General features: G+C 55.9%; 9 protein-coding genes across 9 annotated transcripts; 7 read left to right on the top strand and 2 right to left on the bottom strand.

Moving 5' to 3' along the window:
* The first annotated feature begins 347 nt into the window (after positions 1-347).
* B0I36DRAFT_292045 (2OG-Fe(II) oxygenase) lies at positions 348-2,072 on the top strand. Its single transcript, XM_046151765.1, has 2 exons — positions 348-1,362; positions 1,484-2,072. The coding sequence occupies exons 1-2, from the start codon at positions 532-534 to the stop codon at positions 1,850-1,852; spliced, it is 1,200 nt and encodes a 399-aa protein (XP_046010250.1). The 5' UTR covers positions 348-531; the 3' UTR covers positions 1,853-2,072.
* A 357-nt stretch (positions 2,073-2,429) lies between these two features.
* B0I36DRAFT_350977 (uncharacterized protein) lies at positions 2,430-3,096 on the top strand (the record flags this gene model as incomplete). The annotated part of the gene is made up of 2 exons (XM_046156969.1): positions 2,430-2,634; positions 2,738-3,096. The coding sequence occupies 2 exons, from the start codon at positions 2,430-2,432 to the stop codon at positions 3,094-3,096; spliced, it is 564 nt and encodes a 187-aa protein (XP_046010249.1).
* A 748-nt stretch (positions 3,097-3,844) lies between these two features.
* B0I36DRAFT_327104 (uncharacterized protein) lies at positions 3,845-6,193 on the top strand. The gene is made up of 3 exons (XM_046154425.1): positions 3,845-4,184; positions 4,264-4,995; positions 5,058-6,193. The coding sequence occupies exons 1-3, from the start codon at positions 4,124-4,126 to the stop codon at positions 6,104-6,106; spliced, it is 1,842 nt and encodes a 613-aa protein (XP_046010248.1). The 5' UTR covers positions 3,845-4,123; the 3' UTR covers positions 6,107-6,193.
* A 1,181-nt stretch (positions 6,194-7,374) lies between these two features.
* Positions 7,375-8,679, top strand: B0I36DRAFT_364648 (uncharacterized protein; the record flags this gene model as incomplete). Its single annotated transcript, XM_046159005.1, has 1 exon — positions 7,375-8,679. The coding sequence occupies one exon, from the start codon at positions 7,375-7,377 to the stop codon at positions 8,677-8,679; it is 1,305 nt and encodes a 434-aa protein (XP_046010247.1).
* Positions 8,680-9,735: 1,056 nt separating this feature from the next.
* On the top strand, positions 9,736-10,593 carry B0I36DRAFT_364647 (uncharacterized protein; the record flags this gene model as incomplete). Its single annotated transcript, XM_046159004.1, has 1 exon — positions 9,736-10,593. The coding sequence occupies one exon, from the start codon at positions 9,736-9,738 to the stop codon at positions 10,591-10,593; it is 858 nt and encodes a 285-aa protein (XP_046010246.1).
* Positions 10,594-10,717: 124 nt separating this feature from the next.
* B0I36DRAFT_138600 (tRNAHis guanylyltransferase) lies at positions 10,718-12,343 on the bottom strand. The gene is made up of 7 exons (XM_046148333.1): positions 12,156-12,343; positions 11,825-12,046; positions 11,712-11,756; positions 11,465-11,637; positions 11,321-11,409; positions 11,141-11,245; positions 10,718-11,061 (listed from the first exon to the last, which is right to left on the bottom strand). The coding sequence occupies exons 1-7, from the start codon at positions 12,167-12,169 to the stop codon at positions 10,843-10,845; spliced, it is 867 nt and encodes a 288-aa protein (XP_046010245.1). The 5' UTR covers positions 12,170-12,343; the 3' UTR covers positions 10,718-10,842.
* Positions 12,344-12,654: 311 nt separating this feature from the next.
* B0I36DRAFT_246960 (SWD1-like protein) lies at positions 12,655-14,149 on the top strand (the record flags this gene model as incomplete). Its single annotated transcript, XM_046150270.1, has 2 exons — positions 12,655-13,013; positions 13,096-14,149. The coding sequence occupies 2 exons, from the start codon at positions 12,655-12,657 to the stop codon at positions 14,147-14,149; spliced, it is 1,413 nt and encodes a 470-aa protein (XP_046010244.1).
* A 1,293-nt stretch (positions 14,150-15,442) lies between these two features.
* Positions 15,443-20,917, top strand: B0I36DRAFT_247102 (uncharacterized protein; the record flags this gene model as incomplete). Its single annotated transcript, XM_046150282.1, has 4 exons — positions 15,443-15,799; positions 15,890-20,719; positions 20,775-20,830; positions 20,890-20,917. 4 exons carry the CDS (start codon positions 15,443-15,445, stop codon positions 20,915-20,917), a joined length of 5,271 nt encoding a protein of 1,756 aa, XP_046010243.1.
* A 3,346-nt stretch (positions 20,918-24,263) lies between these two features.
* On the bottom strand, positions 24,264-24,776 carry B0I36DRAFT_350970 (uncharacterized protein; the record flags this gene model as incomplete). The annotated part of the gene is made up of 1 exon (XM_046156968.1): positions 24,264-24,776. One exon carries the CDS (start codon positions 24,774-24,776, stop codon positions 24,264-24,266), a length of 513 nt encoding a protein of 170 aa, XP_046010242.1.
* Between the last annotated feature and the right edge of the window lie 1,220 nt (positions 24,777-25,996).

Raw genomic sequence — 25,996 nt, 5'->3', positions numbered from 1 at the left:
GTAAACTGGATGCCTGCCTGGATCCTCTCCTCGGAACATGCCGTGGTGGTATCTCGATCCAAACTCGTATGGTCGAGGTGCCGAGCGCGACACCAACCAGTATCTTGGCCACCAAGGGTCTGCCCTTAGATAGGCGCAGATTCGAAGCACAAAATCGGCCGGCCCTGGAGTCAGGCGACCCGTCCGTTGATAGGCCATCGCCGTACACTGCGTGGGAGGGGAGTTGGGGTGTGATTGAGCGGGGTACCAGCTGAACTTTGGGGTACGCTCGGCCGACTCCGCCCGGCCGCTTGAAGCTCCGATTCGGAACCTGGCGGGGGCTTTGTGGTTATGGACCATCAACCTCATGATTTGTGTCCTGGATCTTTGACATTGGAGCGTTGTGAATATGGTGATGGCACAGGATGCCAAGCATTCCCGTGTTGTGACGTGTGCAGCCTCAAGTCTGGCAAGACGGTGACACCACCCACCTCCTACCTTCTCCTCTGCCAGCAGCAAACGGACGAGTGCCCAGACACCAACACCACAATAATGTCGACCACCACGACCACCACCACGACCACCACCACGACGGAGGAGCCAACTTCCGCTGCCAGCCTCGCCGCAAAGTACGGCACGACAAAGCTCTACCTGTCCTCTGGCAACGGACCCGTCTACCGCACCGTCATCAAGTCGCCCCTCCGCGACGCAAAGCCCAGCGAGATCCCCATCATCGACGTCTCGGGCATCTTCTCGCCGGACCTGCAGGACCGCCAGCATGTCGCCAGCCAGATCCGCGACGCCGCCACAAACATTGGCTTCTTCTACATCAAGAACCACGGCGTCGACGAGGCCGCCATCAACAACGCGTACAACGCGGCGCTCCAGTTCTTCCGCCAGCCGCTGGACCTGAAGCTGCGCGCAAACTCGTCCCAGTCGGCCTTCTTCAACGGCTACAAGCCCCCCGCGACCCAGCGGCTCAACCCCACCGAGTCCGTCGACGTGCGCGAGTCCTTCTCCTGGCAGTACGACCCGCGCTACGACCCTTCTGTGGGCGGCAAGCTCGAGGACATCCCCGACGAGGTCCGGGCGCAGCTGCGCATGGAGGACTTCCACTGGCAGCAGACGAGCCACCTGCCGGGCTTCAAGGCCGCGCTGGTCGAGTACTGGACGCAGGCGCTGCGCATGGCGCGGGCGCTGGTCAGGACCTTTGCGCTGTCGCTGGACCTGGACGAACACTTCTTTGATGACAAGTTCAGCCACCCGGACGCGAACCTGCTGCTGAACTATTATCCGCCTATCCCGAAACCGGCCAGGGAGAGTGCTGAGAGCGCGATGGATGATGGGGAGAAGGTATCGATTGGGTCCCATTGCGACTTCCAGGTACGTGGCAATTTATGTTGTTTAACAATGCCGACAAGTCTTTGCCGAAGGCTGCAAAAACACACGCACACACACACACACATATGTATATATATATATATATACTAACATTGATCCGTAGTTGTTCACCTGTCTGTACCAAGACTCGGTCGGCGGCCTGCAGGTCCTCAACCACGACGGGGAGTGGCTCAGCGCCAAGCCCGTCGAGGGCACCTTTGTCGTCAACATTGCCGACTACCTCCAGCGCATCACCAACGACCGGTACGTGAGCACCGTGCACCGCGTGCAGAACTGGAGCGGTAAAGAGCGCGTCAGCATCCCCTTCTTCTTCGGGTTCAACCTCAACGAGAGCTGCGGCGTGCTCGACAGCTGCGTCGGCCCCGGCGAGGTGAAAAAGTACGACGAGATCAGCTGTGTCGACTGGGTCAGGAGGAGGGCCAAGATGATGCATGACACGAAGGGAGCGAAGAGTGCGGATCGGGCAGACTAGTGGTCTATCAATCAAGCCAGGCTCTGCTGTGCCGATGAAAAGAATATATAAAACATCAAAGAGTGCTTCAAACCTTGAAACGCTGTAGATCTCTCGGGCGGCAGCTTTTGGGAGACGCATCTAAGGCTGTGTGCAACAATTAGTATGGAGAGCACTTTACATGCTCGCCAACAATCACACCCCGTGTCTCACAACCCGTCACCATAATGAAAATGACAGTCGATCATCAATCCCATATTTGCAGCTGTAGATTGCCCGAGGTGGGCGGTTTCGGTCCCGGAACAGTGGGGACGACTCGCCTCTGAAGACTGCGCCATCCTACGAGCTTCAAAGGACGATTGGCCTTCGGGTTTCCGTCAGATCGTCTGACAGACTCGGATTCCATGGTAGCCTTTTAATACTGGCACCACGGCGGTCAACTGGCTTGATAGCCAGATCGTACTCCTTGATGTTTTCTCGTGCTCGTGCAGAACACCGGCAACTGTTCAGACGCTGGTCGCAAATTTCTGGCAATCGTATAGCGCGGTGACGCCTCCTAAGGGCGGTCGGATATACGGAGCATAAGGCCTGGAGCAGCATGATAGACCGTGTATTGGGCAACAATATCATGGGAGACATCCTTATGGGCGTGCATCGTTACGTTACAAAGCAGCCCATAGATATGCTCTGGCCGGAAATGGACGCGGACCGCGTTGAGGCTTTCCACAAGGACGTCGCCAGTGGCAGATACAACATCAATCCTCAGCAAGTGTTGTCGGTCACGTCGATAGCCGCGGTCAAGGGTAGCAATACCTTACCACAGACAAGGTCGTCGGGCAAGCCGGCCCCGAAATCGTCCTCAAGAACTCAAACGTGGCATTCACCAAGTTGTCGTCGGGAACTAAGGGCAAGACAAGCCAGACTACATCTTCCATTCCTGCGGCATGGATGATGCAAAGCCAAAGTCAGCTAATCAGACTGGTTTTGGTTACGGTGGCAAGTCCGTCCCATGCCTGGTATCTCCAGGACGACTTTGTGTGGGTTATCCTGGGAATAATGTGCCCAATGGTACAGGCGTGGCTGCCGATGCAGAAGAACTGAGAGCTTTTACGGTCGAGGGTAACGTTGGAGGGGATACTGGTCGCAGGCGGAACCTGGTCACTGCAAATCCATATGGCTTCTTTAAGCCCGGGCGTGGCAGCAAGGTTGGGTTTACTGCTAGACGAGACGCCCAACCCGACGGAATGCGTAAGATGACTCGCTAGCAGGAATGCAATGACAGTCTGGTGGGATCTTGGCTGTAAGTGATCTTCACAACGCGGGCATTGTTCTATCCGGAAATCTGCATTCCATGCTGAGCCAGGGTGGCATAGTCGTTGGGCGTCTTGAGCTATGCATGGCGGCAGCATGAGACAGCATTGCGATGGTTTCCCATAGAATTCAAATAAAGCGGATTTATTAAACTGTGAATTTCCGTGTGAGCTTTGAAGATGTGGTGGTAGATGGATGTTGGATGGAGACATAGCGAACAATCCTACTCCGTGCACGCTTGCACGAGGTTAGCTACACCCAGGGAAAAATACCCGGGTGCTCCAAGTAAGATCAAGGCACTCTAATACGAGGTGGCGACCGGAGCAATGCCAAGACGACACGCAAGGCTGTGCCTGGCCACAGCGGACGGCGTGACAAGACCAGGTTCGCCGCGGGGGCGTCAAGAGCGCACTGCTCGCAAGCAGATGAAAAAACGGCTCAGGCGCGAAGGAAGCTGGTTCGTATCATCAAAGGGTTTCATGGCAGGAATATTCTAGAAATGTACGCGTAGTTATCCAAGTCTTCCCAGATGGCAAGACCAGGGCGGCCGGCGGCATGCACGCGTGGCGTCTTGGAGCGGCCCCACCATGCGTCAGGGGCCCTGACCCCACCCCCACCCATGCTGGTGCCCGCTAAATAGCATTGGCATCAGCACATCTCATCAGGAACGACCGAGTACTTTCCTATATTGTTATCGCTGGCCTGAGCCTTACCCTCTACAACCTTCATTTCAGTGCTTCAAGTGTACGCATCGGCTCCGCCTGTAATCCATGAGCGCCTGAGGCATCTGATGTCCTTGCTCTATCGTCTGCTGAAAACTAAAACCTTAGTGGAGACGCCCCTCCAAGATCTGCAAACCATCAAGCTGGCTAACGAATGCAGACTTCCTCCACTCTCCGGTATCGCTGAAGCACGGGACCTCTCACGACAATAAGCCCAGCCATCAAACAAGACAGTACCAGAAAATCAGAACCAAGCCGGATGAAGCATAGACATAACTTGACCTCTTTACCGGAGGAGATACTCCTATGCATCATATCATGTAAGTGGGATAATCGGGGACCCCCACACCTTCAGGTACATATTGGTCCTTGGACACTGACGTGACTCGAACAACCCAGGGCTTGACCCGCCGGCAATCGTGAGCCTGCAGCTCACATCGAAGCACCTCCTGAGACTGTGCAGAGATAACAGCTTCTGGCGGCAGCTTGCGCTTTCGCCAGCCGCTCTGTCCAGATATAGACAGCTCGTGGGCGGCGGCAGCCACCAGGCCGGCAACGGCATCACCGCCGTCCACAGAAACAGCAATCCTCTTGACGTCGTCGTCAACACCAGCGACTCCTGGCGAGATGATGCTTCCGCCGAGGACCAACTACTCCTCCGGTCCTTGTCGGGCAAGCAGCATGCCCGCGTGATCGCGAATTGGGACACCACGTTCCCACAGGAAGACCCGCGGTGGTATGATGAGTACATCCACCGTTTCGCGCCCATTGCCGTCAACTGGCCGCAGCAGCCCATGACGAAAGACGGCAGCGGGGGAACGGCTGCCGGTTGTGCTGTGCCGATTGATGTTCGGGGTCTTGCTTTGTACAGGCCACCGTCACCCGCTGGCGATGGGGCCCATGCATATGCTGTGAGTCCACTCGAAGATGGGTCAGTCTGCCTGTGGGATGTGAAGGGCAGCGATGTGAGGAGGAAAGGGAGTATCGTGACCCAGAGCAAGGCGGGTATGCTGTGGGAGCATGTCCCTCCTCATGGCTACCCGCGGCGTTCGACTGTCACGGATCCTGGAATCTTGGAAAGCGTATCGTTGGATGATCATCGTGGCATCGCGTTCTTCGCGATTGGGCATGGTAAGTGCTACAGGCCATCAAACTCATACATATCCATTTCGCTTATTGGAATGCGCGCATAGTGCTTGTCGAGGTCGACCTCAAAGTCATGCGAGTCATTAGTGAGAAGCAGTACGACTTCTCGATCAATACTCTTTCGTCGATACAGCCCGGAATTCCCCTCACTGTCGGCACGACACTCGGTCTCCACATGAACGACCACAGAACACCATCTCATAATCTAGACCCATACGCCGCCCTGCCCCAGCCTGGACCGATTGCTATAGAGCACCTCGAGGTATCAGGCCGCCCAGCTCAAATATCTAATGACTTCCTCGTCGCCGGCCGGTTTTCGAATATTCTTCACTATGACCGGAGGCAGTTCCCAAAGATCCAGGGCTCGATTTATTCTGGCGCCAAGTTATGCAGCATGGCATCACTTCCATATTCAATGTCATACATCAGCAATGAAGAGCGTAGGAGCTTTTCGCTGACAGAGGATGAGATACAGGCGGCCAAACGCGAGGCTGGACGAACACTGATTGCCTGTGGCGAGTACAAGTCGAAGGGCTCTTTGGAGATCTACGGGCTCTCTGATTCGAGCAAACACTTGTCGAGTGCCGCGAATCAGCAGAAGCCCATAAGAAATCGCGTCACAGCTGCAGCAGCCAAAGTCCTCTACTGTGCAAATCACGGTAACCGCATCGTCTACTCGGACGGACAGGGCTATCTGAAATGGGTTGAGCGCGATGGGTTCTCCGAAGCCCGTCGTCACAAGATTGGCCAGTCCGAGCGAGCCTCTCAGTCGTCTTTATTCAGATCTATGCCTGGCTCTGACGACATTGCAATGAAGATACTCTCGACCCGGACGACATCGGGCGGGGTGGCTGAAGACACGCAGGCAAATTCCGACGACATCCTGTTCTGGACCGGTGACAAGCTTGGTCTGGCCACGTTTTCATCAAAGCCTGCGTTCTTCGCTGAAGACTTTTGGGAAGGCACCAAGGATGATCCTGACGCGGAAGCTGAGCAGTTGTACAGCGAGAGGATGCGGCTCGCACTAGAGCGTCAAGCGCAAGACGTCCACTTTGTGAGAGAGCTCGGCGCCGGCAGCCTCGGCGGAGGATTATAGAAGTGGCATTATCGACAGTCTGCCAGATTAGTTCGTACAGCCAACGAGAATGCTGGAACAGAACCTCACGGTGCCCCGCAAGTCGCTTGTTCCCAATACTGAGCGCAGTCAAATGATCGAAATGTGCGTGACTCGCACGGTCGCCATGCGTGAGAGTCTGGAGCGGGCCCCCTCGCTCGCTATGCAAGATGGCTGATCCTTGTGAGCCCCTTGGCGGGTCAGTGGCAGAGAGACCACAATAGGGCGGATTTGCCGTGGTGCGTGGTTGGAAACGTGCACAGCTACGTTCTCATGGCGACGTAACCAGGCTCATTGCGCAGATAGATGCCATGGTCTGCCCGGGTCATATCAAGACTCGGTCAAGGGCGCAGGACGAGAACGACGCAGAGCAGCATCGCTGAACAAGCCAAGAAGTCAGGCGGGAGGAGCGTCCCCAGGCATGGACCCAGATTTAAGCCCTGGAATAGCAGCGCCACCCGCACCAGCTACTGCAAGCGCAGCGGGGCCGGCAACGGACCGGCTCTGGCTTGATACGAGCAGCTGACTCCCTGATCATCAGCTACCTGCTCTTGCCATCTTTTTTTTTGACCGCCAGTTTCCTCTGTCGACATCAATCTGCCCCAGGAATCGCAGACGGACTGCTCCCCGGGCCCTCTGCCTGCATGCCGAGCCTCGCTTGGTCCCTCGATTGGATGCAGTGAGCAGATCACCCAGGCGTGTCCAAGGCGGCGCCCTCGCTGGTGCTCCACACGCCACGCCGCAGCAGCATCGACAACTCATCATCCACTGGCAGCCCCGCCAGCATTTCCATGCAGCGCCAGCACGCCTCGGTCGAGGCCAACCAACACATTGGCTCTGCTTCTCCGCCCCGGGCACCCCTCGTTGCCTGAGCGTTCGCTTCCTGGCTCTCCCAGCACAAGTGAGGCGGCTTGCAGCTCCTTCGCGTCTCTGCGACCGCCAGCGCACGCGGCTCAAAGGGTCCCCTGGAATGCCGGTCGCAGCATCGCCCGTGCCTCCACTAGCCCACCCGCCACTCTGATTATCGTGGCAGCACTCCCCCGGGCGGCGCTCGACTCAAGCAAGAGTAATCCCCCCTTCTTCTCGCCCACTCCGCCTTGAGTTCAATCACCTCATATTGTCGCGGCTCTGTGCACGGCTGTTCCATCTCATCGACGACAGCTTGTTGCGAGACAGACGACGTGCCGACAAGACCTCTGCTCGCTCAAGCATGTCCGATGGCCTGGTACGTTGGCGGAGGAGGCACACCCATGTCCCGCTCCTCAAGCGGCCTTTCGAGTCCGGGTGAAATCTCGTACGACTATGGCCTTCCCGACCAGATTTTTTTTGAAGGCGGCAAGCGGCGAATAAGCATTACCAGCCGCTATGGCCCCGAGGACGACGATGCTGAGCCCAGCTTGACAAAATCGAAGTGGGCACGGCATGTCGTCTATCCAGAGGTCTTCGTCGAAAACATACCACCCTTTTATATCCTGCGGGAGGACAGCAGCTCCCCAGCACCACTGTCTGCAAATTCTCGAGGACTACATTCTGGCTCGCAGCAGGGTCACGACGCTCAGCAACAGGAATCCTACTTCAGCGCCGTATACCAGGCCGAGTACGACAACACAACGCGGCCTGCAAGAAAGGACAGAAGATCAAAGCAAGCTTCAACCCTGCCAGCATGCTCTCCGAAGGACAGATTCGACGATGGCGACGACCATATGAGTGATGCGGCGGCGGCGGACAGCGTGGAGCGTCATGTAGCCGAAAACCACAAGCGCAATCGGCACTCCAAGCACGAGAGGATTTTGAAGAGCTTGATTCGTCCGAAGGCACGCAGCGCCGATTTCGAGATCGACGACGAGGCCATCCAGGGAATCTTCTATGCTGCCAACGAATTCTTCTTCTGTGGGCGCCTCAAGGGTCGTGTCACCTGGGAATGGTCCGACAAGTGCCACTCTAGATTTCAGACCAACATCATCGGCACCACGGCGCTGCGGAAAGCAAGCAACATTGGCGGCTACGAGACTCTGATCATTCTCTCATCGCATTTCTTGCGGGACAAGAACTACAGTCGCCGCCTCTTGATCTCGACTTTCCTCCACGAGCTCGTCCACAGCTACCTTTTCATCTGCTGCGGCTTCAAGGCACGTGCATCAGGAGGTCATACTGATGGCTTCATGCGAATTGCCAGTCTCATCGACAATTGGGCTGGGCCAGAAACACTTCACTTGAAAAATATCGAAGCCGACCTGGACGACTTCCTCGCAGACGCCGCGACATATCTTCATGAGCAGCCTCTGAGAACGTCTTATTGCTCTGGCCATACAAGTGAAACACCCCCATCAAGGGTCAATGCGGCGCCCGAATGGCTGCCAGCGGATTTTCTCCACTCATACGATTCTCGATCTGCCAGCCCCGATACTACCGTAATGGAGTCTAGGGAACAGAGACATCGCACTAATGTATCCGTCGACGCGGAACCTACTTTCATCATTCTACCCACGAAGAGGCCAGAGCCAATATGGCATTACGAGGGCCCAATCGACTATCGGCACAATCGCCTAGCTTAGGCACATATTACGTTGATCATGGATGTGAACTGGCTAACGCACGAGGCACATGCCCAGTTGTGCTTAGCCGTCAGCATTCTACGGAACTGCCGGCATTCACTGTCCACCTGACTGCGGGGCGACGCAAATGACAGACATGCCTCGATCATGAGGGCCAGTCATCCCCGCATCAAGAGGTGTCATTCTTTTGCAAAGTCGCTTTTAAAGTCCCTGCATTGTTTCGTGTATCATGGCGACGGCGTACTGTTCTTGTTTCCTGCTCTTGAACGTCGAGAAACCACATGTATATACTTAGCCCGGCGTTCTTAATTTCTGCACCTGTATTCCACACAACAATATGGATTGTTCTATGACAGGCTTCAAGATCTCAGCACACTCGTATAATTCTAGCGGTCAGTATATTCCAGGCACAGTCAAGGTCACCTTATCACCTCACAAGTTGTAAGTGACCTTTAGTTGTGCACATTTGATGAAATCAAGCATGATCATTTACCTAGGTAGTCGTGCTGCACATCCATGCCCCACTCACTCCGGTGCACGCTGGTTAGCGCCATGGGGCTACTCTGGGGGAGAAGGCCCGCTAAAATCTTGGAATACCGCCGGACCCTGCAAAGATTCTGCCGAGCATACCACTTTTTCCATTCTCCCCAGGCTTCGCACGACCTGTCCACGATCTCCCTGTGTACGAGGCAGCGCGCGTAAATCACATTCTCTTAGAACAACAGAGTCCGCTGCTAGGATCTTGACGAAAGACCTGTATACTGTTCCTCTCTCTTTCCGCGTTCGAGTCCACCGTGTTCTCACGGGTTTCAACAATTGGTTCAAACAGCGCTTTGCCGTATACACACACCTTCTCGACATTTCCTCCATGCGCCGAAGACGAACGTAGCCCTTGTACACAAGCACTCCATCACACTCCGTGGACCATCATCGACGAAAGCAGACCTACGCTCTCTCTGTCCCTCTCGCTCAACCCTCGGCCACCGCCGGCCGTAATCCCACGATCGCGAAAAATCCTCCCTGCCAACAGAAGACAGAAAGAAAAAGGAACCCACGATGGACGCCCACGCGTACCTCAAATCCCAAGGCTGGCGGGGCACCGGCCACTCGCTGCACCCGGACAGCGACGAGACGGGCCTCAAGCACCACCTCCTGATCAAGCGCAACGACGACGGGCGCGGGCTGGGGCTGAAAAAGGCCGACCACAAGGCCGAGGCGTGGTGGCTCAACGCTTTTGACCAGGCGCTCAAGGGCATCGACGTGTCCAAGGACGCCAAGGGCGGGATGAAGCAGACCCTGCGCGACGGCGGGCAGCTCGCCAAGATTACGAGCAAAGGCCTGGCCAAGTATACGGGCGGCAGGGGGCTCTACAACAGCTTTGTGAGGGGAGGGGTCATTGAGGGGAGCGTTGGCGTTGATGGGGTCGTCAAGGCTGGTGTCACGCCGGGAGGCGGGGCGTCTGTGGGTGAGAAGGGGGAGGAGAAGGAGAAGAATAAGAAGGCCAAGAAGACAAAGGGCAAGGCGCAGCTCGTCACGCCACCGGATAGTGGCGCCGCCACGCCGACGATGAACGAAGGCGACGATGACGACAGCAGCGACAGCAGTGACGATGACAGCGACAGCGACAGCGAGGCGGCTGAGAAGCGGAGAAAAGCGGACAAGAAGGAGAGGAAGGCGAAGAGAGCCGCGGAAAAAGCCGAGCGGCGGGCCCGGAAGGACGCGAAGAAGCCGAGCACGGCCAAGACATCAGACAAGGACGAAAAGAAGGAACTGCGGAAAGCGGCCAGGAAAGCGGAGAAGAAGGCGGCCAAGGAACTTGTCAAGGCGTCCGAAACGAGAGAAGAGCGGAAAGCGAGGAGAGACGTCCGGAGGAAGAAGAAGGAGGAGAAAAGGAAGATCGCTGCTTTGAGATGAAGCACATCGCACAACCACGCACAACCGCATGATCACGCTCCCCGTCTGGTTCTTTAAATTGAGGCACCTCCTGCAGGGCGAAATCCAGGTCGTAGACCCGGAGCCGCAGCTGTGTCGATACGCTTACAATGGCTTGAAACGACGGCGTATGACGTTGACTTCGCATTACGACCAAATATCCAAAAGCCTCGGCACGTTCTTGCTTCAGCGCAACCTTACGATATCTCAGTCACGCCTGTATAGTCCATCCTACGTTTGCTTGGGTATCTTGCCCGGCTTATTGGACAGCAGCCACGGTCTTCGCTCCCAGAAATCATCCTTGATGATATCAAGATGCTCCACGACCACTTTTGCCTTCGCCCGCCGTTTCTTGTCGTTCTCGATCTGTGTCTTGGACTGCTGCGCTGGTTCCCCAAACCCTCCATCGGCATGATCTACTGGTTGCGATCCCGGCTCTACCAGTTCATACTACATATTCAGACTATCAGCGAATACGAACTTGCAAAAGCAACGCGGCAAAGCAGGACGCCTCGCGGCTCTGACTTACATCACGAAAGAGAACACTGCCCTTCTTTAGCGACTCGGGCTCGTTGTTGTAGTTGATCTTGAAGCGGGAAAAGAGGATCTCGTTCTTGTCCTTGGCCAACGTGCCCTGGTCCAGACAGGAACTGATCAGCAATGTTGTTCCGAGCTTTGTCGTACTCCGCAATGTCCATGGAGCACTCACCGCGAGGAACTTCTCGGCCTCTTTGGCCTCCATCCCACCCAGCTGGATCAAGGCCCAGAAGGTCGTGTTATACAGGTTGTTTATGTGGCCTAGAGAGCTGGTGGTCAATTTCAGCGTCAGGGGTGCGACAGCGGCGCTACGTACAGTCTGCTTGTCTCCAGCTCATGTAATCACGCAGGTTCTGCACGCTCGGGTAGCACACTGCCCGTCCATCAAAGCTCGGGAGTGGCGGAGCCAAGGGGGTGTCCGGAAAATATGTAGACCAGAGATAGACATAGTATGCTGTGAAGGTCGACACTATCGTCGACACCAGCTTGCTGAAATGAGACATTAGAGCCCAGACCCGCGCAAGACTCACGATTCCTTGCGGTTATCTCGCTCATCGACTTACCTTGCTCTTCTCTCGAACATGGTGCATGACTTATGAAACACAAAGCTGTAAAGGATTCCATATCAACACCGGAAACTCCAAGCAGGCGAACTGTTCCACCACGATGGGCATACCTAAACTCATCACTGACGCCATACGCGATCGTGATGTCGGTGACATCGCCCATGACAGCCTTTGCGGCGGCGTTCATCAGGTCGAGAGCTCTGCGGTCATTGGGCTTCTCGAAGCCATATCGGGCGCACAGCTTGGTGAAACCCCTGCCGTCTATCCGCACGACGATCCAGGTGTTTGGCAGCAGGGTGTCTGGCTGCTCAAAGTTCTTGACGTACTCGAACCTGATGGCCGAGCCGAAATTAGCATGGGTTGGAGCTAGATTGTTTCCGCTGGCAACTGCTGTCTGCAGACATACACGCAGTGTTTGTTAGTGGGTGGCGGGGCACTTGCCTGGAGTTTGCCATGTTTACGACACAGGCAGGGTACAACTCAATGATGAGCTTCGGCAGTCAAGCATGGGACGAGCGGGTCAAGTTATCCGCGCTTTTTTCTTGGCCTATTGGCCGCAAGACTGATCGTAAAGTTGTCACGAGGAAGTCTAGCGCTCTGGATTGGCAGCTTTTCCTTCGTTGTACGTGGGGCGGCGGACAAGGTGTGCCTGACATCTGGATCGGCGGGCCCCTGCAGGAAATGTCCAGGGAGGTATGCGTCGTTGAAGCCAAAGCTTCCGCCCTGCGACACGAATTGCCAAGTGCCTAGACTTTCGACCGTCCAACAACACTTCTGCGTCAATACCAGTGCCTCGCCGAATTCGTATGCCTTGGTAGCGCCAACGACTTCGACTCCGGAAATGTGTACCAACACGAGCGACTGATCCTACCACGGCCTCCTGGTGGGCGCTGGCCACAGCCCATTGCAGCTCGACCTTTCCTCATAATCCATCGCCACCATGAACCTTCTCCTCTCCGACGACTACCTGCTGCAGGACTACCCCGAGCACATCACCAACACAATCCGGTCCGGCCATACGACATGCCTGCGCTTCAGCCGGCGTGGCGACCTGCTCGCCTCGGGGCGCGTTGACGGCACCGTCGTCGTCTGGGACCTCGAGACGATGGGCGTCGCACGGAAGCTGCGCGGTCACAAGGGCGTCATCTCGTCGCTAAGCTGGTCTAGGTGCGGGCAATATCTCCTGTCTGCATGCCAGGACTGGCGGGCAGTGCTCTGGGATCTGCAGGACGGGACTCGGTACCGCGAGGTGCGCTTCAGGGCGCCCATATACACCGCGGATCTTCATCCGTGGAACCAGTACGTCCCCTCGCTGTTTTTCTTGCAATGGCATCGGTTCAGCTTGTAGGTCACAAGATTAATCAGACTGTGCACAAAATAGTCACCAATTCGTTGCTTCGATCTTCGACGAACCCCCCGCCCTCGTCGACGTCAGCGAGCCGAACGATGTCAAATACTCCTTACCGTCCGCGCCGAAGCGCGCGAACAGCGACGCAGACGCCGCAACCAAAGAGAAACACGCAAAAGAGGATGCGAAGCAGATGACCACGGCGACAATATGGACGAACACGGGAGATTACATCCTTGCGGGCACGAACAAAGGCCGGCTCAATCTGATCGACCCCAACACGAGAGAGATTATATGGTCGGAGAAGATCTGCACTTCTGTTGTCACGACGCTGAGGATCACGAGATCTGGCAAGGTGCTGCTGGTCAACTCGCAAGACCGCATAATACGCACATTTCACGTTCCCAATCTCTCCGCGGACGACCTTGATCCCGACACGATGCAGATGCCGCTTGAGCACAAGTTCCAGGATGTGGTGAATAGGCTGAGCTGGAACCATGTCACTTTTAGTGCCACAGGCGAGTACGTGGCCGCATCGACCTACAACAATCACGAGCTGTACATCTGGGAGCGGAATCACGGCAGTCTGGTCCGGATGCTGGAAGGTCCCAAGGAGGAGCAGGGCGTGATAGAGTGGCACCCGCACCGGTCACTTCTGGCAGCATGTGGCCTCGAGACTGGCCGCATCTACATCTGGTCCGTCACCAGTCCCCAGCGGTGGTCTGCGCTGGCACCAGACTTTGCCGAGGTGGAAGAGAATGTCGAGTACATTGAGCAGGAGGACGAGTTCGACATTCACCCGCAGGAGGAGATCAACAAGCGTAGACTGGATGCCGAGGACGAGGACGTCGATGTGCTGCAGGTCGACCAGGGCAAGGGCTATGGTGATGAGATGGATGGGCCGACTTTTCGGATGCCGGTGCTGTTCAATCTGGGCGAGAGCGACAGCGAGGAGGAGTTTGTTGCAGTATCGGCTGGTACAGTCCGTCGGCGCAGTGTGGATGAAGGTGGGGAAGGCGACGGCGCAGACAGTGATGCTAAGGCATCGGCGCCCAAGAAAGGGAAGGCCAAGGGCCGCAAAAGGTGATCTGACCAGTACCTTGGACAGGTCGGCACATGGCATTTGAAGCATGTGGCAAGGTAACGCGCTGCAGGCCGAGTCGCCCAAGGGGTTCGAGGCGTCCGGTCTAGAATGCTTGGGAGCTAGGCTAGCCGCACAGTGTGACGGGTCGACTCTGGCACAATCAGACGCTGTCAGCTGGAAGCTGGCCCCCAGAGTGCCACAGTAGCTCTGGCCTGAGTCATCGGCCAAGGAGCATTGTCAGAAAACGGTGTCACAGAACAGGCGACCTGGTGCTACTCAAGTGTCATGTCTGCCGACGAGTCTGAGACGCACCGCAACTATGCACCAGGAGTGGTTTGTAGGCAGTCGTCGAGAGTCTCGAGCACGAGAGAAATTAATGCAATCAACCCTCACACAAGCAAGCTCTGAGCACTACGTGACATTTGCCAGACTCAGGGGTGACGCGACTGGACCAGGTTTGCCAGCAAAGCGACTTCGAGAAGGGGCTGGCAGGCGGTCGAATGGACGGTCTGACCAGGGAGCGCGTCGACTGATTGGCTGCCGTTTCACCCTTCAGACTGTGCTAATTAGGACGGCAATGGTCTGTGCGCCGCCGGCACAGTAGGAGCACATCTCGCGCACGATACACAGCGCCACACCACCCAGGCAGGCACGTTGGGAGGCCAGACATAGCAGGAACTGAGATTTCCTCCGCCCTGCCGCCCAACTGTGAACCACGCAACATCCGACCATCGACGTCGTCATCATCACCATTCGCGTCGGACACGCCCTCTCCCCGCGTTATCGGTGTCCGGCAGTCTTCTTGAGACTTGAGATCGGCTTTTCGACGACTTTTGCCTGAGCACAGGGCGCGCGCTCTCAGGTTACGGCGCTTCTCCGACCGCTCGTGGCCTTCGGCCAGGGTTAGGCAAACCCTTCTCGCACGACGCGAGTCGCATCACGACGCGCCTCATCGCCATCCGCACCGGCCGCGCCTGCATTTCGATCATCGTTACTCGCATCGCCATTTGCGGCATTTCACTCCTTCGATTAATTTGACGGCGCGCACGCGCGCAGTCGTGACACGACGCCCTCCACCGGCATCCTTGGTACTACACCTTCTTCACCGCACGCCCAGATAGTGTCGCGCTCGACCATCTGATTCATCTACGCGAATGCATCATTTCATCGCTTAATACCCCCAAAAATACTTTGTTGTGTGTGTCTCGTTGAGGCAAGCCCGTTTGCACGCGTGCGCGTTGATCTTTGCCTATCGCTCAGGTCAAGGCGTGCTTCGCGTCATACAATCTAGCCAACATGGCGAATCTTGTCTTTGCGCATTCCGATGCGCCTCTCAAGACGGTGGAGGAGATCCAGTTCGGTCTCCTCTCGCCCGAGGAGATCAAGAACATGAGTGTTGCGCACATCATGTACCCGGAGACTATGGACGAGACACGAACCAAGCCCCGCCAGAACGGTCTCAACGATCCCCGCCTGGGATCTGTCGACCGCGGCTTCAAGTGCGCGACGTGCCTCGAGACTATAGCAGAGTGTCCTGGTCATTTCGGTCACATTGAGTTGGCCAAGCCCGTCTATCATCCTGGATTCATCAAGAAGGTCAAAAAGATCCTCGAGATGGTCTGCCACAACTGCAGCAAAGTCTTGGACGATAGAGTTAGTATACCCTGCTCGGTCCTTCCCGGCAGTCTTGTCTAGGGATCTCAAAGATGCTAACCGCCACGTGCTTCTTTTCTTCAACCATAGAGCTCGCCTGATTTCCTCGCTGCTGTCTCGAGCAGAGACCCAAAGACCCGCTTCCAGCGGGTTTGGGAGTGCTGCAAGGGCAAGAACATTTGCAGCAACGAGACACCGAAAGAGGATGACCATGAGTACGAGCCTGGCAACAAGCCCAAGCATGCTGGACATGGCGGCTGCGGCAACTCCCAGCCTCAGGTGCGGCATAGTGCGCTGCAGCTGTGGGCTCACTACACTGTTCAGAACGACGAGGGCGCCAAATCGAAAGACAAGCGAGCCATTACACCCGAGATGGCTCTCAATATCCTTAAGCACATCTCCGACGATGACTTGCGCGATATGGGTCTTAACAAGGATTACTCGCGCCCTGAGTGGATGATTCTCACCGTCCTGCCGGTCCCTCCTCCTCCTGTTCGCCCCAGTGTCTCCATGGACGGTACTGGGCAGGGCTTGCGGAACGAAGACGATCTGACATACAAGCTCGGTGATATCATTCGCGCGAACGGCAACGTCAAGCAAGCCATTCAAGAGGGTTCACCGGCGCACATCGCTTCTGAGTTTGAGCAGCTGCTGCAGTACCACGTTGCCACGCTCATGGACAACGATATTGCTGGTCAGCCTCAAGCTCTGCAAAAGAGTGGCCGTCCTGTAAAGTCTATCCGTGCGCGTCTCAAGGGCAAGGAGGGCCGTCTGCGTGGTAACTTGATGGGAAAGCGTGTCGATTTCTCTGCACGAACCGTCATTACTGGTGATGCCAACATCTCGCTAGACGAGGTTGGTGTCCCTCGCAGTATCGCCAGGACTCTCACGTACCCAGAAACCGTTACACCATACAACATTAGCAGGCTTCACCAACTCGTCCAGAATGGTCCCAACGAGCATCCTGGTGCCAAATACGTCATTCGCTCAGACGGAACCCGCATCGATCTAAAGCACCACAAGCGTGCCGGCGCCATTAGTCTCGAATATGGTTGGAAGGTTGAGAGACATCTTCAGGACGGTGATTACATCATCTTCAACCGTCAGCCATCTTTGCACAAGGAGTCTATGATGGGTCACAGAGTCAGAGTCATGCCTTACTCGACGTTCCGCCTCAACCTGTCTGTCACTTCGCCCTACAACGCCGATTTCGACGGTGACGAGATGAATCTTCACGTCCCACAGACTGAAGAGACTCGTGCTGAGGTCAAGGAGCTCTGTCTAGTTCCTCTCAACATTGTCTCCCCCCAGCGAAACGGCCCCTTGATGGGTATTGTGCAAGACACCCTTGCCGGCGTCTACAAGATGTGCCGTCGTGATGTTTTCCTGACGAAGGAGCAGGTCATGAACACCATGCTCTGGGTTCCTGATTGGGACGGTGTCATCCCCAAGCCTGCAATTTACAAGCCTCGCCCTCGCTGGACGGGCAAGCAGATTGCTAGCATGATCATCCCTCGCGAGATCAGCTTGTACACCAAGCCTGATCCGAAGAAGGATCCTCATGGCGCATGGTTCCCCAAGGCAGACGACGGAATTCTGATTCAGTCTGGAGAGCTTCTGTTTGGTCTTCTCACCAAGAAGAACGTCGGTGCTGCTAGTGGTGGCATTGTTCATCTTTGCTACAACGAGCTGGGTCCCGAAGGTGCCATGGCTTTCCTCAATGGTTGCCAGCGAGTCATCAACTACTGGCTCCTCCACAACGGCTTCAGCATTGGTATCGGTGACACCATCCCCGACAAGGATACGATCATCAAGGTTCAGGAGCACATCGACGACCAGAAGAGCGAGGTCGCCAAATTCGTCGCTCTCGCCACGGCTGACAAGCTCGAGCCCATGCCGGGTATGAACATCCGAGAGACATTCGAGAGCAAGGTGTCAGCTGCCCTGAACTCTGCTCGTGACAAGGCTGGTAGATCAGCTGAAGACGGCTTGAAGGATCTCAACAACGCCGTAACCATGGCTCGATCTGGTTCCAAGGGCTCTGCCATCAACATCTCTCAGATGAGCGCGCTCGTCGGACAGCAGATTGTTGAAGGCAAGCGCATTCCCTTCGGCTTCAAGTACCGCACACTCCCTCACTTCACCAAGGATGACTATTCTCCTGAAGCTCGCGGATTCGTCGAGAATTCCTACTTGCGTGGTTTGACACCATCGGAATTCTATTTCCACGCCATGGCCGGTCGTGAGGGTCTGATTGATACTGCGGTCAAGACTGCCGAGACCGGTTACATCCAGCGACGTCTCGTTAAGGCGCTTGAAGACGTCAGCGCTCGGTATGATGGAACTGTCCGCAACTCTCTCGGTGATATCATCCAGTTCATCTACGGCGAGGACGGTCTGGATGCCATGTGCATCGAGAAACAGACTATGGATCACTGGGTAGTCAGCGATGCTGAGTTCGAGAAGCGGTATCGCCTTGATGTTATGGAGAACACTCGCTCTGGTGCTTTGGACACGCTGGAGTACGCGCAAGACATTATTGGCGACCCATCCGTTCAGGAACTGCTAGACAGCGAGTTCGAGGCGCTCTCTGAGGATCGTGAGTTGCTTCGTAGAATCAAGGACGGTGCCGAGAAGCTGGACACAGACTTCCAGCTGCCACTCAACACTGGTCGTCTCATTGAGTCAGCGAAGAAGCTTCTGAAGGTTGACGGCACCAAGCGGAGCAACCTGACCCCACAGGACGTCATTCCTGTCGTCAAGGACATGCTCGACAGAATGATTGTCGTCCGTGGCTCTGATCCCTTGTCGCTTGAGGCTGACAAGAGCTCGAGTCTTTTGTTCAAGGCTCTCTTGCGTGAGCGTCTCTGCTTCAAGCGTCTTGCTTGCATGCATCGCCTGGACAAGATAGCGCTTCGTCACGTCCTGGGCGAGCTCGAGAACCGCTGGTCAAGATCTATGGTCAACCCCGGTGAAATGGTTGGTGTACTGGCTGCCCAGTCTATTGGAGAGCCCGCCACTCAGATGACACTGAACACCTTCCACTTCACGGGTATCTCGTCCAAGAACGTGACACTTGGTGTCCCCCGTCTCAAGGAGATTCTCAACGTTGCCAGCAACATCAAGACACCCTCAATGATTGTCTTCAAGGAGGGTGGCGCTGGCTCCAAGGAGGAGCTGTTTGGTCTCCGCAGTGTCGTCGAGCACACCAACCTGCGCTCAGTCACAGCTGTTACCGAGGTCCACTATGACCCTGACATTCAGTCGACCACCATCGAGGACGACATGGACATGGTCGAGTCGTACTTCCTGATTCCTGATGAGGCTCACGAGTCCATCGACAGACAGTCTAGATGGCTTCTTCGATTCGTTCTTGACCGTCAGAAACTTCTTGACAAGGAGCTTACGGTCGAGGATGTCGCTCAGCGCCTGAAGGAGGACTACGCGGCCGATCTTGCAGTCATCTACAGTGACAACAACGCCGCCGAGCAAGTCATTCGTGTCCGCTCATTTGTGCAGGACAAGGACGGCGAGGACAAGGCTGTCGAGGACGATGTTATGCTCAAGCGTCTTTCAGACCATCTCTTGGAGAATTTGACCCTCCGTGGTGTCAAGGGCGTCGAGAGAGCTTTCTTGACCCCTGGCAAGAGGACCTCGAAGACTGAGGGTGGTGCCCTGGTCCAGGACGGTGGCAATCCAGACTGTGTCGAGTGGTTTTTGGATACACAGGGTACCTCTCTGCGCCAGGTTCTGTGCTGCCCCGGCGTCGACCCTGTCCGCACCACGACCAACGATCTTTGGCAGTGTGTCGAGGTATTTGGTATCGAGGCTGCTCGGCTCGCTTTGCTCAACGAGCTGCGCCGAGTCTTGGCTTTCGACGGTTCATACGTCAACGAAAGACATCTTGCGCTGCTAGTCGATGTCATGACTTACAGAGGTAGCATCGCGGCTGTCACTCGCCATGGTATCAACAGAGCCGACACCGGTGCGCTCATGCGTTGTTCGTTCGAGGAGACGGTCGAGATTCTGCTCGAGGCTGCTGCCACGGGTGAGCTGGATGACTGCCGTGGTATTTCTGAAAACGTCATGCTCGGCCAGCTCGCTCCTATGGGCACAGGGCATTTCCAGGTCTACCTCGACCCGAAGATGCTCGATACTGCGTTTGTGGACAACTCGAGGACGTTCATGCAGGGCATGTCGATGAAGGGCAATCAGGCCGAAGGTGCTGCGACACCCTACGATACTGGATCGCCTATGGCAGACTCTGGCTACGGCTTGAGCCTGGCTTCGCCGTCGATGGGCTTGGGCAACTTCTCCCCCATCGTCTCTGCCGGATCAGACAACCCGTCTGGCTTCGGTACCGAGTACGGCGGTTTTGGTGGAGGCGCCAGCCCTTACGGTGGCCGCAGCCCTGGAGCAACAAGTCCCTTCTCCGGAGGTGCTTCTCCCAGCTCTCCTTTCAGCAGCTTTGGTGGCGGCTACTCGCCCTCATCTCCTGGAGGTGGTTACTCGCCTACGTCGCCGCTTATTGGAGGCAACTATGCCAGCTCTCCTCGGTTCAGCCCCTCGTCGCCCTCGTTCTCCCCGAGTTCGCCCCAGTTTGGTGGCACTAGCCCTACCAGCCCGAGCTACAGCCCGACTTCGCCAAGCTATTCGCCTACTTCACCTGCCGCAACGTCCCCTCGTCACTACTCGCCCACTTCTCCAGCTATGAACTCCCCGACATCGCCCAGCTACTCTCCGACGAGTCCCAGCTACAGTCCTACCTCGCCGAACCTGCACGGTGCGACTTCGCCGTCGTACTCGCCAGTGTCGCCGTCGTATTCTCCAACTTCGCCCTCGTACTCGCCTACGAGCCCCAACTTCAGGACGTCGGGAGGTGCTCAACAGAGCCCTACCAGTCCTCAGTACTCGCCTACAGTAAGTGCTCAAATCCGCTGACACCTTTGTGACAATCGCTAACTCATTGGAATAGTCTCCTCAGTGGTCTCCTAAGACTCCTGGGCCTGCTGGCAGTACTTCTCCCAAATAGTGAGTCATACCGGGCTGTGATCAAGATGAAACTTTAGCTCTGACTGACCCGTCTCTAGCTCTCCCACTTCTCCCAAGAACGACTAAGTTTACCTAACGAAGTCGTGTCCAATTTGAATAACCTATACATCATGGCGCCACGGACGATTCTGCATTTTCGGCGTGTTCTATTTGATTTCCTTGCTTTTGCCTTCGTCTGCCTAGCATTGCAGTTTTTGCCCCTCACAGAACATAGAGGTATAATCTTGGTGGTCCTGCGGAGGACTGTATAAGGACAAGGACACCACCATTAGAAGATATGTCCGCCAAAAAAGACTGGGGCAGTACAAGATTGATTTTCCTGAGAAACGAAGAAATTGGTACGACGGTGCAAGGGTTGGGGGGAGGTCTTTTCTGAAGGAGACGCGTCGGGGAAGAAGAGAGAGAGAGACCAGGTGTCAGAGGGATACAACAAGAGTTACCCTCCAAGCTGTATAATAAATCTACAAAACCGCAGTCGATCGCGACCCTCCAGCTAGCGAACGGCGAGAGCAGCTCGATGCGGCAGCAGCGATTAGGCTCCACGCCCTTCTTTTCTCGGCACCTGCAAGACAAGGCTGAGCGGCGAACGTCGAGGACGCCAAGTACGAATATCACGATGCGTAAACACACGGTCGGTCACTATCACTACGAGTCCCTGTTCAATTTGCGAGTGCCCCGACTTCGGATCGTCCTTGGCGACATGGGCGCCCCGGATGTCGATGACGAGCTGTTTGACAAGAGAAGGCCAGCCACTCTGGGGCGCGCAGCACTTGTGCACACGAGTCCTGCACGAGCGTTTGACTCGTCGCAAGCGAATGACCAGGCTCGACAAACATCTATCCATGCACTTGCTCTCTTGAGCATCAGAGCTCGCGCCGTGCCTGATGCGGCTTCGGGGCGGCTCGTCGTTGAATCATCATCACCCCGGTGAGCCCCTCGATCTCCAGCGACCAAGACCTGTGAGGAGCCATGCTCGCATTGAGTGGCCCAGGGCTCTGCCAAAGGTCTGCAAATGGAGAGGGTGTCCTTCAATCGACGTTGTCCTACGTCTCATCATCGGATGGGCGTGTTGGTGCCTTACGCTTCTTTCGGTCCCGAAGAGTTCCGGCTCGCCGAGCGATGGCCCCTTGCGACTTGTGGCATCTTTCTGGCGAACTCTCTTCCCTTCAGCCTCTTCTTCGCCCTCTCTCTCTCTCTCTTCTCATTTTCGTTGTGGTTCTCTCAAGGAGCTCGTCCCCCGCTTGGTGTCCCGTTTTCGGGACTCAGCTTCGCCTGAATTATTTTCCTACTTATCCGCTCTTCATCTCATGAACCTAGGAACGAAACCACCAGATTGATTTTTTCTTGGAAGCGATCACATGGGTCCCTGTCTCGCTTCCTTTGTGTCCTCAATAGTGCAAGGGAAAAGGGTGATGGGGGGCGTACGTGAGAAAAGGGAGGGACAGCTCGTGGATCAAGTCACAGATTGCACCTTTTCTTTTTTTTTTTTTTTTTTTTTTTTTCAAAAGTCGGCGCGCCGAACACGATAACTGAGAATGAATTCAAGAACACGTCATGAATACTTTTTCTAGATTGATTGTACATATGTGCGAGTCATGCTGGCGAAGCCTTTTGCAATTTGCCTTTTGTCACTGCTGCTGCTGCTGCTGTGCTGGCCGCCGACTCGAACCCAAGAGAGACCAAGAGACAGAGAAAGTGCGTCACTCAAAGCAGGATCCCGGGGAACAGCTTGCGCGCGGACGCATGTCTGTTTGCCGCCGGCCCCCAACCGCGCGTGAGTGAGCCATTGCGGTAACGCCACATCACTCTTCTCTTTCCTCTTCTACCCCACGAGCCCCGGCAGATCACAGTACATTGCAGAGCCAGGGATGCTCCTTTTGCAGTTGGTGAGTGGGAAATAGGGAGTCGGACCGTGTGATGCCGTGCTGTGCGCATCATGTTGTGTGTGTTTGTGTGGGTGTGCGATGCAGGCTCGATCCTGTTTTCGCCCCCTCCCCTCCCCTTCCCATTTCAAAGAACATGTCATACGAACCAACAGTGCCGGACTTCGCAGAAACAGCCCCGACGCCACGAACCACATCTTGCTCTGATCACGCAGCCACCTCTCGAGATGACTGGGGGGTTGGGGGTTGGTGCTTCACGGCATATGCACGATGAAGCATGCAAGCGGCAGTCAGCGCGGGCAACAGCGCCTCGCAACCAACATATGTTCACATCACCGGACGGGAACGGCCCTTTTCTGCGCATAAATTGTACCCTGCATGAGCTCTCTGCAGGAGATGGAGCGCGTGCGCTGGGCTGTAACCATTGAGCCACTCAAAGAGAGTTGGTGCAAACACAGCGTGCCATATCACATTAGATCTCACTAGGGCTCCAATGGTATGCCAACCCCTGACACACCGATCCTGTAAAGCAGCAAGATGTCATTTGGTTGCCACTACTTGCCGTGGCGACATGGTGAATGTTCCTGCCTGCTATCAGGTTGGTGAGCTCCAGAAGATAGGGGATATCCCGCTTAGCAGTTGGGAGATGAGAGACGGGAGGGGGGGCTTTCCGGTATGGCAAACGTGACATTCCTGCTGCTGATTCGGCAGCGATGTGCTTTGGGACTTCTCAACAGTGTGATTCTGGTCCAACCAGAAACTTGACTTGTATGAGTCACGATCACCACTCTCGGTGGGCCATCATGGACCGCGCTGCTCTTGCCAAGATGTAGTTGGTCCATCGCTTGGCCGCCAGCTTTTTGCGTCGACCCGGCCAGCCGGCACGATGGCCTGTGCTTCCAGGTTGCACCAGTGTATCCCCCCACTGCTGCGTTTGGAGCACATGCCCAGTCCACGGAGACGTCTGACTAGTTGTTGGTGACGTGAAGTTGCGAATGGCGATGTCCCCTGTGGGGGAGGGCTATGCCTGCCGATGCAACCAAGATCATCCGGTTTTGTCGTCTTGGTCGGGTGCCTGCCTAGAGTGACCAGGATCGTGACCAACATGGCAGGAGGAGGAGGAAGCAATCACCCCGGGCTGGCTGGATGCAGGTGTTGAGACCAGGGTCCTGGCGCCTATGTACTGGCAAGGTCGAGGTACAATGGTCGTGTCTAAGGGTACTTGCGGCAGACAGAGGAGTGCCTTGTGATGGCATCGGCTTCACATCGAAGTTGGTGCATCCTGACTGGCTGACATGAGCATCGAAAGCGAGCAAGCCCCCATCTGGTTGGTGGCGGCATGCGCTGGTCTGATTGGAGCGATGGTGGCCAGGGTCTGCCAGACAGCGGCAATAGGCGCAGCTCCAGGCCTGATTCGTCGACAGCACATCCGTGGACAGGGGTCGGCGCTCCCGTAGGCGCGGTGCGGCTAATTGGCAGCTTGTGACTGGCCAGGACGCGCCGAGATGTGATCTTGTACATTGTTCATTTCATCGCAACCGGTCGGATTCAAGGCTCTGCGGCAGGACCCGTCCGTTGCAGATCCACAGAAAGTTGGCTGCATTCTGCATACTCCCCGGGCTCGCTGCATGCAAGGCGGCTGACTCCAGGACCGTGCCGTGGCCGCAGGTGCGGTCGCGTTGCTGGCCGGTAGTCTTGCGCAAGGCACCCGAGGCCGGCCTGGCGGCCGCATGGGCTCCATGGCGAGGCAGTATCGGGATCTCCATTGTCCCTGAAGATTTTCGGACCACATGACGGCCATGTCTGTGGGCCCTCGCCACCTGTTGTTTGTAGGCAGGTCGCAAGCGAACCAGTTTGTGTACACCCAACGAGGCGGACGGCATGCTGGTCACACTGCAGCCGATGTCGACAAACTCGTAAATGATACCGTGCAGTGTCTCTGGTTCGCCCAATAGCCGCCCTACAGGGATCGTGGCTTGCTTGACGCGACTACCAGCACACCGCTGCAGGCAAGCATAGGCGGTCTCCAACCGTCTACTCATGATTAGCAAAAGTCCACTTGCGAGTTTCGATTGAGCTCATGTGCCCGGGCGGAGACGGCTCATTGCCATCGTGAATGATGTGGTCTGGAATATGTGGAGACTTCAGCCCTTGAAAGGTACTTGCAGACCTCGCTATGCAGTTCAGTGTTCAAGTTTGCTCAGGCACATAGCGTCAGAAAGGCACCCTGATGAAACATCCAGAAATCGGACTGTATGGATACAACCTGCGCTGGGATGGATGAACCTAGTTGTGTTGATTTGGTTCCCGAAGGGGGGAGGGGGGGTTCCGCTGGTTCCAAAATTCCAATGCGTAGAGACTCGGCTGCACTCGCGGTAATCCAGTCTCGTGAACATCCTTACTCGCCAATTGGAACATGTTGGTGATGAAGTTATGATGAGCTAGGGGGCACAATCGACCACATCTCCAAGTCCTTCATGATCTTTTGACAGACCTGGAGCGAACCCCTTCTGTGATGGGCCCAGTTTCTTGAGCTCGTGAGGACCCTTTGCTCACGTGAAGCACCGACCTCGTAGACACGTTTGCTGAAGTGTAACGATAACTTTGCAAAAGATGTGCATGGAAAGTCAGCACCTTTTTGTGGACTTGTTGATCCGCAAACGTCCAGCCAGCGCCGGACTGTCGCTGCACAGAGTGATACCGCACCAGGATTTTGGTGATATGTTACCCGGGTTGTGAGATCCGCTGAAAAGCTCCCACATTGAATGTCCCCAGGACTGGTAGTTGACGTTGGGCAGCGAGCCAAGGTTGCAAAACCCCTGTCGAACGTGCACTGACTCCAAATCGCCGTAGGATTGCCGCCGCTCTGCCAAGAACGCAGTTCATGCACTTGGAGCTGGGGTGCCTGGTCCGATTGGGTTGGATGGCCTGGAGGCTGACATTACATACAGCATCGAGATTGGCTGCCGACGACAAGTGCGGTCATCTCAACACGACAAAGCACTCCGGTATGTCGCTCAAGTCACTCGCAGCGACCACGGCCTCGTGTGTCTGTAAGAATGTCAACTAGAAATGTTCAGGCATGATCGTTCTACAATGACAGGGTACCCTACGTACAGCCAGAAGCTGATGTCAAAGTCTGCCATCCGGTGACACTTCCTTGAGGAGTCCTAATGCATTGGAGGCCGATGACCTCGGGCCCCAGTGATGGATTAGCAGGGATTCTACAATGTGATCGAGAATCCTCACGCAACCTCGCGCA

The sequence above is a fragment of the Microdochium trichocladiopsis genome, assembly GCF_020744255.1.
Source record: "Microdochium trichocladiopsis strain MPI-CAGE-CH-0230 chromosome Unknown B0I36scaffold_7, whole genome shotgun sequence".
NCBI classification, from domain to species: Eukaryota; Fungi; Ascomycota; class Sordariomycetes; order Xylariales; family Microdochiaceae; genus Microdochium; species Microdochium trichocladiopsis.
Note: the sequence above shows the minus strand (reverse complement) of the source record. Positions and strands in the feature narration are given on the sequence as shown.